Source organism: Mustela nivalis (assembly GCF_964662115.1).
Source record: "Mustela nivalis genome assembly, chromosome: 15".
In the NCBI taxonomy this organism is placed as follows: Eukaryota; Metazoa; Chordata; class Mammalia; order Carnivora; family Mustelidae; genus Mustela; species Mustela nivalis.
The window spans coordinates 4,826,187-4,840,462 of NC_139034.1; the positions used below are offsets into that span (position 1 = coordinate 4,826,187).

Genomic DNA, 14,276 nt, shown 5'->3' on the forward strand with positions numbered 1-14,276 from the left:
CGCTGCCTTCGGCTCGGGTCATGATCCCAGGGTTCTGGGATCGAGCCCCGCATCGGGCTCTCTGCTCAGCAGGGAGCCTGCTTCCTCCTCTCTCTCTGCCTGCCTCTCTGCCTGCTTGTGATCTCTCTCTGTCAAATAAATAAATAAAATCTTTAAAAAAAAATAGTCTTATCAGTGTTTTCACTTGTATTTCCTTATTTAATGAAGCCAAGCATCTTTTCATATGCAATTATTGATCCCTATTTCTTTTGTGAATTTCTTGTTCTACCTCCATTTTTCCCTTGGTGCTAGTTTTCCTCTTAAATTTGCATGTACTCAAATCTGTTTTTCTTCATGAGCACTTAGAAATATCTTTCCGAGCCCATTATAGAATTTGTTGTACATGCTTTTGCTGTAGCATTTGTTTTCATTTTCTAATGTTTAATTAAGTTCATGAGCCAAGTGGAATTTGTTCTGATGTAAGATGTGAAGGATAGAGCAACTTCATTTTTTCCCAAATGGCTGGCACGCTGGTCCGGATTCACATCTCAAACAACCTATTTCTCCCTCACTGATCTAGAATGCCTAACCCATTTTTCTTTTTTAAAAGTAACAGGTGCACACAATATAAAAATAGTATGAAAGGGCAAACTGAAATGTAACCTATTCCTGACCCCTTAATTCTCTTGTGAATGTTCTGCCACCATAAATAGCAGTGGAATATGCTGTTTCCATTCTTCCCTTGGTTTAAACAGCTCTGCAACTAATATCCTTAGATACTGCTCACAATGAAGAAGTAAATCTACAAAATTCCCCAAAGTAGAACTGATAGGTCAGAGAATATGGGCATTTGAAAACTTGGTATTGCCAAACTGCTCTGCAATGATGCGGCACAAATTTATACTTCCACTAAAATGTGTCAAGGATTGTTTGACTAATCTTTTTCAAGTTTGGGATAATTTTATAGGCTATGATGCTCACTTTTCTTTGAGAACTTGGGACATGACAGAGTAATGAACATGAAATTCCTTACAATTCTTTTCTGAACTCCAGTGTTCATTTTGTGGGTAGGTAGTACCAAAATAAAGTCAAGGATTTATAATCTAGAGCTGTCTTGAAAGCATGTGTGACCAATATATGGCTAAATTAGTAATGGTAGTATAGTTCTTCAGGCAGCACAGAGCCCTAATAACTTGGTTTGGAGTCATGGGGAAGTGTGATGGAAGCACGCTACTGGATTGGAAATCCTGGATGAAAAGATTACCTTACTGGTGAATGGGCTGGGAGGTAACATTCTTGCTTGAAGAACAACAGATGGTAGATTAAGGAGTGGAAATGGCACTTAAATCCTCTGTTTCAGATGGAAGGCACTGATATGGAGGGGTTAAAGAAAATGAGGTTAACTTCACAGGAGTGTTAAAACATTCATTAAAACCTGTTACACGGAAAAAACTGTTAGTTCTCATCCCTCTAGATTCTGGGATGCATGACTGTAAGATAGATAAAAGAGGCCAACATCAGTCAATTTTCCAGAATGCTTCTGAGAAGTTAGCTTATGAGAAGTGAGAAAAGTAAAGCTAGCATGATGTCATTAGTGCTTTGGGTGTCAAAATGGCCATCTGGCCAGTTAATGGTCTATTTTCCTTCCTACCCCAAACATATTGCTCTAAATTCCCCTCCGTCCCCCCCCCCCACAAAAAAACATAAAGGTTGCTTCATCTATACTGGTTCCTGCGAGTGTTTTGAAATTTTGCTAGTCTAAAAACTGGGAATCCTAGCTCTCAGAGCCTTCCTGTTTCATTCAGCAGCCTCAAATATCAAAACTTTGTTGACTGGGAAGGGAATTATAACAGAAATGTCAAAAAGAATTCTACACAAGATAAAACCCATTATTCAGCATTTTGACAGCCACAATTCAACAATGCTTAATAGGGTTTCAAAGGTACTTACAATCCTAAAGTGACTTTTGAATTGAAAATCAACTTATGTTCAGTAAAAGCAAATTTAAAATCTTTTGAATAAAGCAATCTATACCTCGCCTATGTAAACTAAAACATCGCTGCACTCAAATAGTACCTGTCTTAGATGTGGTTACTCCCAAATTATTAGCTAATTCTCTAAACACTACTTTACCAAATTTGCAACATGACCAAAATAATAGTTATTCTCTCATTTGGTAAATACCACTTTATAACAACAACAGCAACAACAACAACAACAACAAACCTGTTCTTTCAGGACTTTATTTTGTTTATTAATAAAGTAAATCATTATTATGATTTTTGAAAAAAAAGTTAAAAAATGTTCAGCCTTCATGTTAATGTAGATTAGGCCATCCAAAAGGCAAAGAGTTAACATTAAGTCATGGTCCAGGATTATACTTATTAGAAACAAATACAGGACTTACAGTACTTGATAAGTAAAGACAACCAAAATAAACTGTATTTCAAATTTGTTTCTATAAAAACATATTAAAGATTAATTTAAAATAGTGTCCATCTTTTCTTTTAAATGGGCATAGCCTCATCTGCAGTCATGTACAAATATAATAAACTTGACTAATAGCTTTCTTAATTTTTTAATACAAATACGATTCCTTGCCTTTATGCAACTCAACAAAATAATATAGAGTGAAGTCATTAGAAAAATATGGACCTTTCTGAATCTATATTGCATTTTTAATTTATATTGGAAAATACAGTTCAGATCATAAGAAACACATGGATTTCAGGCTTACATATTATCTATGTCTTAGAAATTATCAGATATGGTTCTTTATTTTGGCTGAAATGCAAAAATATGATAATTTCTTAATAACAGATTAGTTATTTGAAAAATAGTTTCCATTGATAGCAGTGCTAGTCCTAGAACAAAACATAAGCAAAACATATTTGTAAGTCACTGTCTATTCAGTGCCCCAAATACACAGATCCTAACACTAAGCCCTTACTACACATTTGCTTTAAAGATTACTGAATGGACATCTCATGTGTCTGATAATCTTTAACTTGAACAATCCTGTAAACATAGTCAAAATCTTCTAAAGGAATTAAAATTCAAGTAAACACTGCATATTTGATTTAAACTAACCTTACAATTAAATTCACCTATGACACATTGGATCAAAACCATTTAATATGGTAAAAAGGTTTTTAAAAATCATCCACATGTAAAGATGGAATTAAACTCTGTAAACATGTTTATGTTTAATAACTACTGTACTGCAGCTGCTCTTTGGTTTGGCAAAGTGATATTGGTCAGATGCCCCAGGTACTGAATATGCAAGTAAATCTCAACCCAGGTAAAACCAAGACTCCTGTTGACTTTGTCTTTAATGGCAATGGCAAGACCTGAAATTCAACTTTATTTTCCTTAAATATCACACCACAACTATTCAAGTGTTTGATGGACCAAAGATAGCACTAATACATTTTGAAGGCTTTCATTTTGACCATTCCCCCCCCAAAGAGTTGATAGAACAAATCAATATCAGTTCAAATACCAAAGAGGCAGCCTTGCCCTGACTCCCATGCAGCTTGTAGGCTCTTGCTGAATGACCAGTAATATGTATGAATAAATCAGCCAAATATTTAGAATGTGGCAAAATGTTGGCTATAAATTAAAGCAAAGGTGACTAAAGCAAAAGGCTTCAAGTGAAAATTTCTGAAAAGGTGTTTGCTGTGCTATTAAAGATGATGGTGAAATACAACTTAAAAGAGAAAGATACACCACCACAAAAGTGCCTGGATAGGTTAAAGGGGAAATTTATGTTTCCTCAATTGTTAATCATGAAAATGCATGAAAATCCTTTGATCTAAATGTAAAAATGCTCACAAAAAGTACTAGGAGAATAATTCTGAAAGTAGTCAAGTAGGTTTAAACATTCACAATTTCCTTATAATACACAAAATGCCAAAATGAAGTGATATTTTGTTATCCCTTAACTCTCAGTTCTAGAGTCAAGATTATTGGGATGACAAAGTTGAAATAAAGATAGAAGAATCATAATAATAGTATTCCAAACTATATTTTCAAAGCTAACTCATTCCTTTGGTTCAAAAGGAAAAAAAACCCCACATAACTTCCTTTTAAAATCTAGTATTAGTACGGCCAACAGAATTAGACAAATCCTCTGAACTAATACCTGGAATAGCTGAGTATAAAATACATGCTACATTAGGAAATCATAGCACTATCCCTAGCATATGTTTGGCATACAGAAGATACTCCAAAAATATTTGTTGGATGAATGAAATGTAAGGTTAATTTTGCAAAATTAGGAATCAAAGAATGCGAGAGGTCATCTAGTCCAACTCATGCATAACATGCTTTCCCCCCAATTCCATTTTACAGATAGGGAAATTGTAACGGCTGATATTTATAGATACTGGTTAAGATTTATCTCTACCCGATGTTGGAAGCAATCAATCATTTTAGTTTGTGTATATTTGACGAAACAGGATATGTGAGGAGTAATATTTCTACCTGGCTTCTCCTTTATAGAATACAGCATTTGCCTTTAAAATTAATGCAACAATTTCTGTCACTTAGATAACATTTCAAAAGAAAAAGGAGATCTAGGTCTACCAGGCAGAAAGGGGCTGGTGTTTAGAAAGTCAGATTTAAAATTTTGTGTGTTAAGAGTGGAATCCACTGCTCAGACTGGAAGTCTTAAATGACTGATTAGGTTAGAATTTCTTTCATTAAGCAGTTTTACCCTAGTTCAAACTGCCTTTCAGTCACTGTTTAAGCTGTTACTGGAATACTGTAAAAAGTTTCAAAGTAATTTCTAGTAATCACCTAAATTGTCATTTGAAAGTCAATAGCATGTTGGGGCCAATACCTTGGAGCCATAAATAATTTTTAACAGCTTACAATACCTGCCTATCTTCCTCTTTACTTTTCTTCTAGCCACTGCCACTATTCTGTGTCCAATATTTCTATAGCACATGTGCCTTTGTGACTCCCTGACCAAAAAAAATACCCATTAAAGTTCAACAGAAAAGTAATTTAAATGCAGCGAGAACCAAAAATGTTTCCTATACTGCCAAGTTTCCTTTAAGCCTCGGGCACAACACTACATTACATGGTTATATTAATGCTTAGAACTAAGCCATCAATGAATCATACAAATGTGCTCCATGTTTTAAATAATTATATTTAGATATCTGAATCTTTCTGAGTGTTATCTTATAGCCAACAATAAAAAACTTTATTATAAATGTTGAAAAGTATAAAACAGTAATTATAAATCAGCAACACCCAATAAAAAAGTTATTTTCTTTTCCTTACACAGTATAAGCAACAGTAAATAGATATTATTATTCACCTTCAGCCACTATACTGCCCTACATGTACTTAAGATAACTTTTCAGCTTGTGTTTCAAGAGTGAAACTTTATATGAATACAAAGAAACAACTCTTAATTATGTAACTCAGATGTCAAAAAAATACATATACTCTGTTAACATGTGACTTGATAGCTCATAGTGTAGCATCTCATAACAGGTGGGTGTTATTTCCAGAGTAAAATTAAGTCACTTTTGTAGCAGTAAGTTGATGTAGCACAAATGGGTATATTTAAGATTAAGGCATCTTTCTGCGCTGGGGTAGTGCTTCTGTGGATCCGGCGATCTGTACAAAGGCTTCCTTTTTAAAAAATATATCTTCTCTTATACTTCAGTTATTTCATTCCATTGATCATTTTCTTTCAAATAAAACTGAAAATATCAGTCCATAGTATGTTTTTATAAACCTATAAAACCAGAAACAGTTGAGTTATTGGTTAAAATTTGATTTTATATTTCTGAAAATAAAGGTATATTAAATAGTTCTGTGCACTAAGGTACAAAGCTGCTAACATAACGAGATGGAATAAATATTTTAAAACTACTAATATTGTAATAATAACGAAGATTTTTATGAACAGTGAGTGATATCTCTTTGTTCCTCTGAAGCAATCAAGAGAGCATTTTAAAAGAGGTAGATTCTTACAGTTATCCTTTAATGTTAACTTGGACATGAGCTGAGGAGATACCTTATTTACCTCTTTGTAAGACTGCTGTAGGATATGGGGAATTACCCACAGCAACACTTACAGGTTGTGGAGCATCCATCAGACATTACCCTAGGACTAGGGCTATATTGCATGGAGAATTCTAGAACCAGGGCTATACCGCAGCCACAGTTTTGGCTGGCATGAACACCACATGATAAATCACCACTCATCTTCAGAGTCCAGCCTGACACAAGTCCCCACTGAGAGCTCTGATTCAGTCTAGGCTTTAGCCTCTGGCTGTTACTTTGGACATGGGCTCTTTGATAAAAATGAACTCCTAACACAGAGAAACTGAGGTAATAATTGGATGTTGTCTTAAGTTGCTAAGATTGTGGTAATTTGTTATGGAACAAAAGGTAACCAATACACATTATAAAGAAGATTTCAAAAAATCTAATAGCTGCCTAAAATGCTACTGAGTCACTGAGCTAAGCATCAGAAGAGACAGAGAATTCACTACATCCCTCAGAATTCAACTTAGTTACATTACTCTTACTGCAGATACTACAGTTTATGTTTAATCTGTCTGGAATGTCCTTGATTGCTATTTAAATTAATTTCCTCTGGCTATTGTCTCAGGGCTACCCAGATTGAGAACAGCTCATCAGTGTGGCTGGGTCCAGTAAACTTATCTTTCATTGTGTCTTTTCCAAACAAGTTCTATAGGTAAACCTCTTCAGTCTTTTCTGCAGCCCAATTAATCACTCTTCTTTTTTAAACTAATTAACAAGACACTGTTTACTGAAAAGATTAGTTGTCTACATAGTTGTCCACATATCAACCCAAATCGGCTTTTGGTTTCCTCATTGATCTACCAATACATATTTACAAAGACTGCACCAGGAGTGGTTAGAAAAATGGGATTTAAGCAGCTATTACGTTCCAATCTCTTCTGAACTACCTAATTTTGCTGATATAATTAAAAGAGTAAAAAAAAAAAAAAAGATCTGTGAATTGTTCTGAGATTACAAAATATGCAAATAACTGCATTTGTTCAAGGAAAATTACCTTTATACTGTCTTACCTTGCTCTTATTCAAATGGTTAGTTATGAACAAGTGGTACTCAATTTTCTATTGCCACTGTAACATGGTTATTTGTCCCTGTAAGCACATAATTATATATGACAGGACAAAAAAAGAGAAGTATTAAGTTTCTGGCTAATTGGTAAAATTGAAGATTACAGTAAAAGCAACTTTTATGTAAGCACTAAATAGGTTTATGGTGTCAAGCATTTATCCTCTTGGAGAACCCAGAAGTAAAGCAGTGCTAAAAGCTGAAAGTCTGGTTTTATGCTTATATTTGTAAAAATGTCCATTGGCTTTTAAAGATGTTCAGCAGCAATAATTACAAGGCCCATGAAATGAATTTTTCCCTTGACCTACAAGGGTTCTAATGATCCTAACGAAGATTCTAATGATACCAATTCAAGAGAATAATTTAAGTGCTGCTAAAAGCCAAAAAAAGAAAAAAAAATCAGAAATTCCCACAGTAAGTTTTAAAGTATTTCCTCAAGTTGGCACCAAATGATCAGAATGTCCAAACATTTTCCCTCAGTACAAGATGATGACAATGTTATTATTAGTACTGTTGAAAACCACCATGCATATATTTTAGGCTATAATGCTTGTTAGGTGGCCAGGCTATGTTATAAACACAATCTGGTCTGAAAGACCATCTCTGACTTATCAACTGTTCTACAATGCATCCACAATTCATTCATGAAAAGATTGAGTCATCAAGAAAAGGTTAAAATATATTTGGTACACTCTTTTTATATTGAAGCAGCAAAGACTACAATACATTTCAAAAATTATTTTTAAAAAAAGTAAAAGTTAAGACACTAAAGATTAATCTTGTTCAAATGTTATTCAGAATAGAGAATGCCAAAAGAACTTTCTATATCTGAGGTAAAGAAGTATGCGGCTGGGTAACAAAAGAAAATCCCAACTCTCAACAGAACAAAACACAGCAAGAGCCACTATACTTCCTGATTCAAACCTCCTTCTCCATAAAAGGTACCAATAAACACTGATACCCCATTTGTAAGGTATTTTCTTAAAAACTGTCACATATCTTAGTATTTTTTTAAAGATTTTTAATTTATTTATTTGACAGAGATTATAAGTAGGCAGAGAGGCAGGCAGAGAGAGAGGAGGAAGCAGGCTCCCCGCTGAGCAGAGAGTCCAATGTGGGGCTCGGTCCTAGGACCCTGGGATCATGACCTGAGCTGAAAGCAGAGGCTTTATCCCACTAAGCCACACAGGTGCCCCATATCTTAGTATTTTAAAATATGCTGTTTTGATTTTTACATACTTGTTAAATCTGGTTGATCTTCTTTTTTTTTTTTTTTTTTAAAGATTTTATGTATTTATTTGACAGAGAGAAATCACAAGTAGATGGAGAGGCAGGCAGAGAGAGAGAGGGAAGCAGGCTTCCTGCCGAGCAGAGAGCCCGATGCGGGACTTGATCCCAGGACCCTGAGATCATGACCTGAGCCGAAAGCAGCGGCTTTACCCACTGAGCCACCCAGGCGCCCCTGGTTGATCTTCATTTTAACCAGAAAAAACACTGTTTTCAAATGACAAGTATTACCTGATCTGACAGTGCCTTCTTCAGATCCATTCTCTATCCATTGAGATTCACTGTCCAACAATCGGTTTTTTGATTCACTAAGTGGTTTGATAGGAAAGGGTTGATTTGAGCCAATACTGAAAAAAGGAAGAAATAATTTAGTAAACAGTTTAATGCTCAATCAGGGATACTTAATTAATAAGCAGCAAATTAGTATTCCTTTTCCTAAATATGTGAGGGCAACTCATGAGATCTCAGCACTCTAAAAAAACTCTATCTTCAAAAAAAAAATATGCCCCCAACCCCCCCAACTGAATGGCTCTCTAAACCCAAGAATCTATATTCCAGCAGTGCCAATGAAAACAATTAGACAAAAGAAAAAAGCTTCAGAGGCCGGTGTGAAACTTTTAAAATATGTTAATCAAGAGCTGTAAGGTAGCACAAGGTGAGGATCTATATCTGTGGCCAGGACAAAAAAATTACCTGTCATTTCCCAAGTTTTCTGCTTTCTACCTCTGCAGTTTAGATCTAAGGGGAAAAAATGATTTAGTGATTTAGCGTAGACTTACTTTTCTTGCTAAGAGATCCAGGGAGGGAAGGAATGGAGGAGCAGAAGAAGGAAAAGGGAACTAGTATTTCCTGTGTACTTACTTTGGGTCAGATACTGTGCTAAGTGCTTTAAACACATTATGTCAACACAATAACCCTTGGAGGTAGGCATGGTTATTTTCATTTTATAGAGCTGGAAACCGAGTGAAACCGAGTCTCACACAGTTTAAGTGACTTGTTCAGATGCACAATAAATGTTAAGAGTTTTAAGGTCCTAAGACTGTAGGTTTGAAGGTCTATGTTCTGATACTAATAGACTGTCTTGGAATTTATAACCCCTCCTCCCCCACAATTTATTTCTGTCCTAAATAAATTTTGACTATTTCACTTTTATCTTTTTGACTTCTTTAAAATTTCATTTAAAATTCAAATTTCTTTGAATTTTTGAATTGGTTTGCTTACCATGCAAATACTGAAAAAGTATCCTCTAAGATGAATGAATGAGAAAAAATTTTACATTAATATTTTTAAAATCCTCCCTATTATTTTTACACTGCGGTTTAAATTTGTTTATCAAGATATAATGGTAGATAGTATGACTAATTTCTTTGAAAAAATATAGCTGATATAAACCAAGAATTGTATCTTGAAAGAATGTCTTAGTTTCTAGAAAGATGTAGCATAGTTAGGATAGCCGTGTTTCCTGGCTTGCCCAGACATTTCCAGTTACATGTATTTGTCCTTGTTCGACTATTAAAAAGCAAGCATTCTCTTTCTTATTCTCCAAGTGTTCTGGTTTGGAAGATAATAAGTATGGTTATACTAAGCATATTAGGTACCCACACATATTAGCTCTCAGTTAAAAAACATTTTACATAGAATTTCTCTTTCCTTATCTATGTTGACTTACGAATTACTACTGTATTTACCAGATATGTATGTATGGCACATACACACAGTTTGTTTTATGATGAATAATGAAAAACTTAATGATAAGAAGCACACCTTCTAGGATATTCATTTTGATTTGTAACAGAAGCTTGTTCTGGATCCATCCCCACAAGGCGAGTTGGAAAACTGCAACCATCACCCAAGCTGCAAAATGAAAAAATATCAATAATAAATTTAAATCATATTAACTTAAATCAAGGTGATCAAATTCAACAACCATTCTTCTTCAAAAACATAGTATAAAGAAATTATCATAATCTGTCATTTCAGAGAATAATTCTTAAAATTCTTTAGGGTTACTAGCCTCGCTGAAGAAATAAGCTGTCTTCTCTTATAATTTACATTTATTTAAAAAAATATCTTTCTGAGCCACCCAGATGCCAAGAGAGCAAAATTTAATACACAGAATTTAAAATGTCTACCATATAATAAAAAATTACTTGTATGGAGGCACCTGGGTGACTCAGTGGGTTAAAGCTGCTGCCTTCGGCTCAGGTCATGATCCTAGGGTCCTGGGATTGAGCCCCACATCGGGCTCTCTGCTCAGCAGGGAGCCTGCTTCCCTTCCTCTCTCTCTGCCTACTTGTGATCTCTGTCAAATAAATAAATAAAATCTTTTAAAAAAATTACTTGTATGAAAAGTAGCAGGAAAATGTGGTTCACAACTAAGAAAAAAATAGATAATAGAAAAGAATTAGAATTGACTATGAAAATTTGAAGCAAATACCTTTTTAAAAAGTTTTTTTAAGATTTTATTTATTTGACAGATAGAGATCACAAGTATGCAGAGAGGCAGGCAGAGAGAGAGGAAGGGAAGCAGTCTCCCTGCTGAACAGAGAGCCTGATGTGGGGGTCGATCCCAGGACCCTAGGATCATGACCTGAGCCAAATGCAGAGAGGCTTTAACCCACTGAACCACACAGGCGCCCCAGCAAATACTTTAAAATAGTGACTGTAAATATGTCTGTGAACTAACCGGAAAAAAATGGATATGAGAAGAGAAATGTAAGATATAAAAAAGAACCAAATTGAACTTCTAGAGTTAAAAAATACAAGATCTGAAATGAAAATTCACTGGATGAGCTTAACAGCAGAGCAGACATCATAAAAGAAAGGGTCAGTGAACTTAAACAGACATAGCAACAGAAACTATCCAAACTTAGCAGACAGAGAAGAAGGATGGGGCCTGGGGAGCAAAGAACAGCAATGACCTGTGGATCACAATCAAGCAGTTAAACAAATGTATATTTAAGAATGCCCCAAAAACCAGTGGAGGGAGAGCATGAAAATTATTCAAATGTGATGAAAACTATAAATTCACAGATCCAAGAAGCCTAATGAACTCCAGAGAGGATAAACACAAAGAAACCATACCCAAAACCATCATTATCTAATGGCTTAATATTGGTGATAAAGATAAAATCTTAAAAGTAGCCAAAGGGCAAAAAAAAAAAAAAAAGACATATTAATTTACAAACACTGGAATACAGATAAGAGTGAGGCTGAGTCTTGTCAAAAACAATGCAAGCCAATGTGCTTTGGTGAGTGCTGTGAAGTGTGCAAACCTGGCAATTCACAGACCTGTACCCCTGGGGATAAAAATATATGTTTATAAAAAATAAAAAAATAAAAACAAAAAACAAAAAACAATGCAAGCCAGAAGTTAATGGAACATCTTTTTTTTAGAGATTTTATTTATTTATTTGACAGATCACAAGTAGGCAGAGAGGCAGGCAGAGAGAGAGAGAGGAGGAAGCAGGCTCCCGCTGAGCAGAGAGCCCGATGCAGGACTCAATCCCAGGACCCTGAGATCATGACCTGAGCCGAAGGCAGCGGCTTAACCCACTGAGCCACTCAGGCGCCCAATGGAACAACATCTTTAAAGAAAGAGGAAAAAAACCAAAGCCAAACCAGTCAATATTGAAATCTTGGTTTAGAGAAAATAATTTTAGAAAATACTAGTCTGTGGTCTATCTAGTCAGTGCGGAAAAACCTTGTAATACAGGAGATGATAAAGTACACAGAAGAAACTGATGAGCTTAGGGGCTCCTGGGTGGCTCAGTGGGTTAAAGCCTCTGTTTTCGGCTCAGGTCATGATCCCAGGGTCCTGGGAACGAGCCCCACGTCTGGCTCTGTGCTCAGCAGGAGCCTGCTTCTGCCTCTTTCTCTGCCTGCTTCTCTGCCTACTTGTGATCTCTCTCTGTCAAATAAATAAATAAATCTTAAAAAAAAAAAAGAGAGAGACTGATGCGCTTAAATGTACCACAATAGGATCTATCAAATGAAACACAGAAAAAAGACTGAACAAAAAAATGGACAGTGTATCAGGGATCTGTGGTAGAACTTCAAGTATACTAATATACATGTAACTGGAGTCTCTACAGTAATGGGGAAGGGGGATGGGGATGACAGAATAAGTATTTAAAGAAATAATGGTTAAAATACTTTCCAAATTTGATGAAAGTTATAAAATTGCAGTTCCAAGAAGCTCAACCAATTCCAAGCATAAGAAACATAAAGAAAACTTTATAGCAAGGCACGTCATAATCAAATTGCATTAAACTAGTGCTAAAAAGCGCATCTTAAAAGCACTGTGTGAAAATAAGACACATTACATATGGAGTAAAAAAAGAATGACTGCAAACTTGTGAGAAAAAATGTAACCCAGAAGCCAGTGAAGCAGTATCTAGAATTATATGCTAAGCAAAAATGTCTTTCAAAAGGAAAGCAAAATGTTATGTTCACACAAAAATACAGGAAATACAGCTAAACAAGAGGGAAAAATCCTGTAACATTTATAAATATGTCACTTGAATTTCAAATAGTTTTTACTTTCCTGTAATGACTTTGGATATAGATGGCCTATGATGGCTGGGAATTTGGGAGAAAAGGAAACTGAATCATCTCAAGGATATACTTTCATTTACATTTTGCATTATGTGTTGGGTCTTCTTTTAAGACACAACAGAATACATAATTGTGATAGAATCTTTGAAGATATAGCTAATAAGTATAAAGTCTTATGATTCTCTATTTCAAACAACTTATTTTCATCTTGAAGGAAAAAAAATGATTGTTATTTTTAGGATCACCTTTTTTTTCCTATTTTCCATTCAAATGTATGCCCAAACTCTTTTTGGGAGAGTTTAATAAAAAACATGAAAAATAAGACATTCTGAGTTTTCATTCTCAAGGCTCATAAGATGTCATTATATACTGTATTCTCTGAATCTTAAGCCATTTAACCAGAGAGGCAGACTATCACAGATTCTGTAATTTCTGAGACCTGCATTTTGTACATTACCTCGAAAATATTGGAAGTAGCCAGTATTTCTTTTCATCACCAAAGACTTGTCTCCAATTTTTACTGCATCCAAGAGAAAAACCATTTCCATCAGGTCCATATGAAAATGTGGCGGAGCGGAATGATTCTGTTGTATGTACATATATTAAAAAAAAGAGTTAATCTACTTAAAAATTATATGAGGATGGAAAGCAGCAATTTTCTTGCTTTATATCTTTTTTTTAAAAAGACTTTTTAAATTTATTTGACAGTGAGAGAGAGATCACAAGTAAGCAAAGAGGCAGGCAGGGGGGGGGGGCAGGGTTCCTGATGAGCAAAGAATCTGATGCGGGCCTTGATCCCAGGATCCTGGGATTATGACCTGAGCTGAAGGCAGAGGCTTAACCCACTGAGCCACCCAGGTGCCCACTTTATATTTTTGATATCAAAATTATATAAATATAATTTTAAAAAGATAATTATAATAATTAAAAGATAAATTTCTGAAACTTATTTGGGGAAAAATACCACCTCTGAGTATTTCATCACCTTTATAAAATGAAAATGTGAAAACAATTATCTAATATTACTAAAAATCTACTGAAGTGTGTTCACTATATCTCACCTTTTTAAAAAGATATGCTAGCTCTTGCAACTCACTCATTTATTACTTAATGAAATTCTTACTATGTGCCTAATGGCACAGTACCAGGTGTTTGAGATCCAAAGATAAATGAGATGAAATTCTTACTAAAGAACCCACAATCTAACAAATTCTAATAAAACGACACTGTGATATACATGTGTGAATGGGGGTGGTAGTATGTGAGCATGATCTTGAACAAAAAATAAAAGATAAAGAAGCAGATGGTGACCAAAGACC

General features: G+C 34.9%; 1 protein-coding gene across 2 annotated transcripts in view; it reads right to left on the bottom strand.

Annotated features, from left to right (window-relative positions):
• Positions 1 to 2,206: 2,206 nt before the first annotated feature.
• ZDHHC20 (zDHHC palmitoyltransferase 20) overlaps positions 2,207 to 14,276 on the bottom strand; it is a 70,791-nt gene continuing 58,721 nt past the window's right edge. The window contains exons 9-13 of one of the 2 annotated variants that reach the window (XM_082701684.1): positions 13,415 to 13,541; positions 10,165 to 10,254; positions 8,632 to 8,747; positions 7,062 to 7,139; positions 2,207 to 5,734 (exon numbers count right to left, since the gene is read on the bottom strand). In XM_082701684.1, the coding sequence (XP_082557810.1) occupies positions 7,102 to 7,139; positions 8,632 to 8,747; positions 10,165 to 10,254; positions 13,415 to 13,541 (371 nt within the window). In that variant the 3' untranslated portion in view covers positions 2,207 to 5,734; positions 7,062 to 7,101. The remainder of the gene's footprint in view (positions 5,735 to 7,061; positions 7,140 to 8,631; positions 8,748 to 10,164; positions 10,255 to 13,414; positions 13,542 to 14,276) is intronic. The other variant, XM_082701685.1, reaches the window with a different exon arrangement.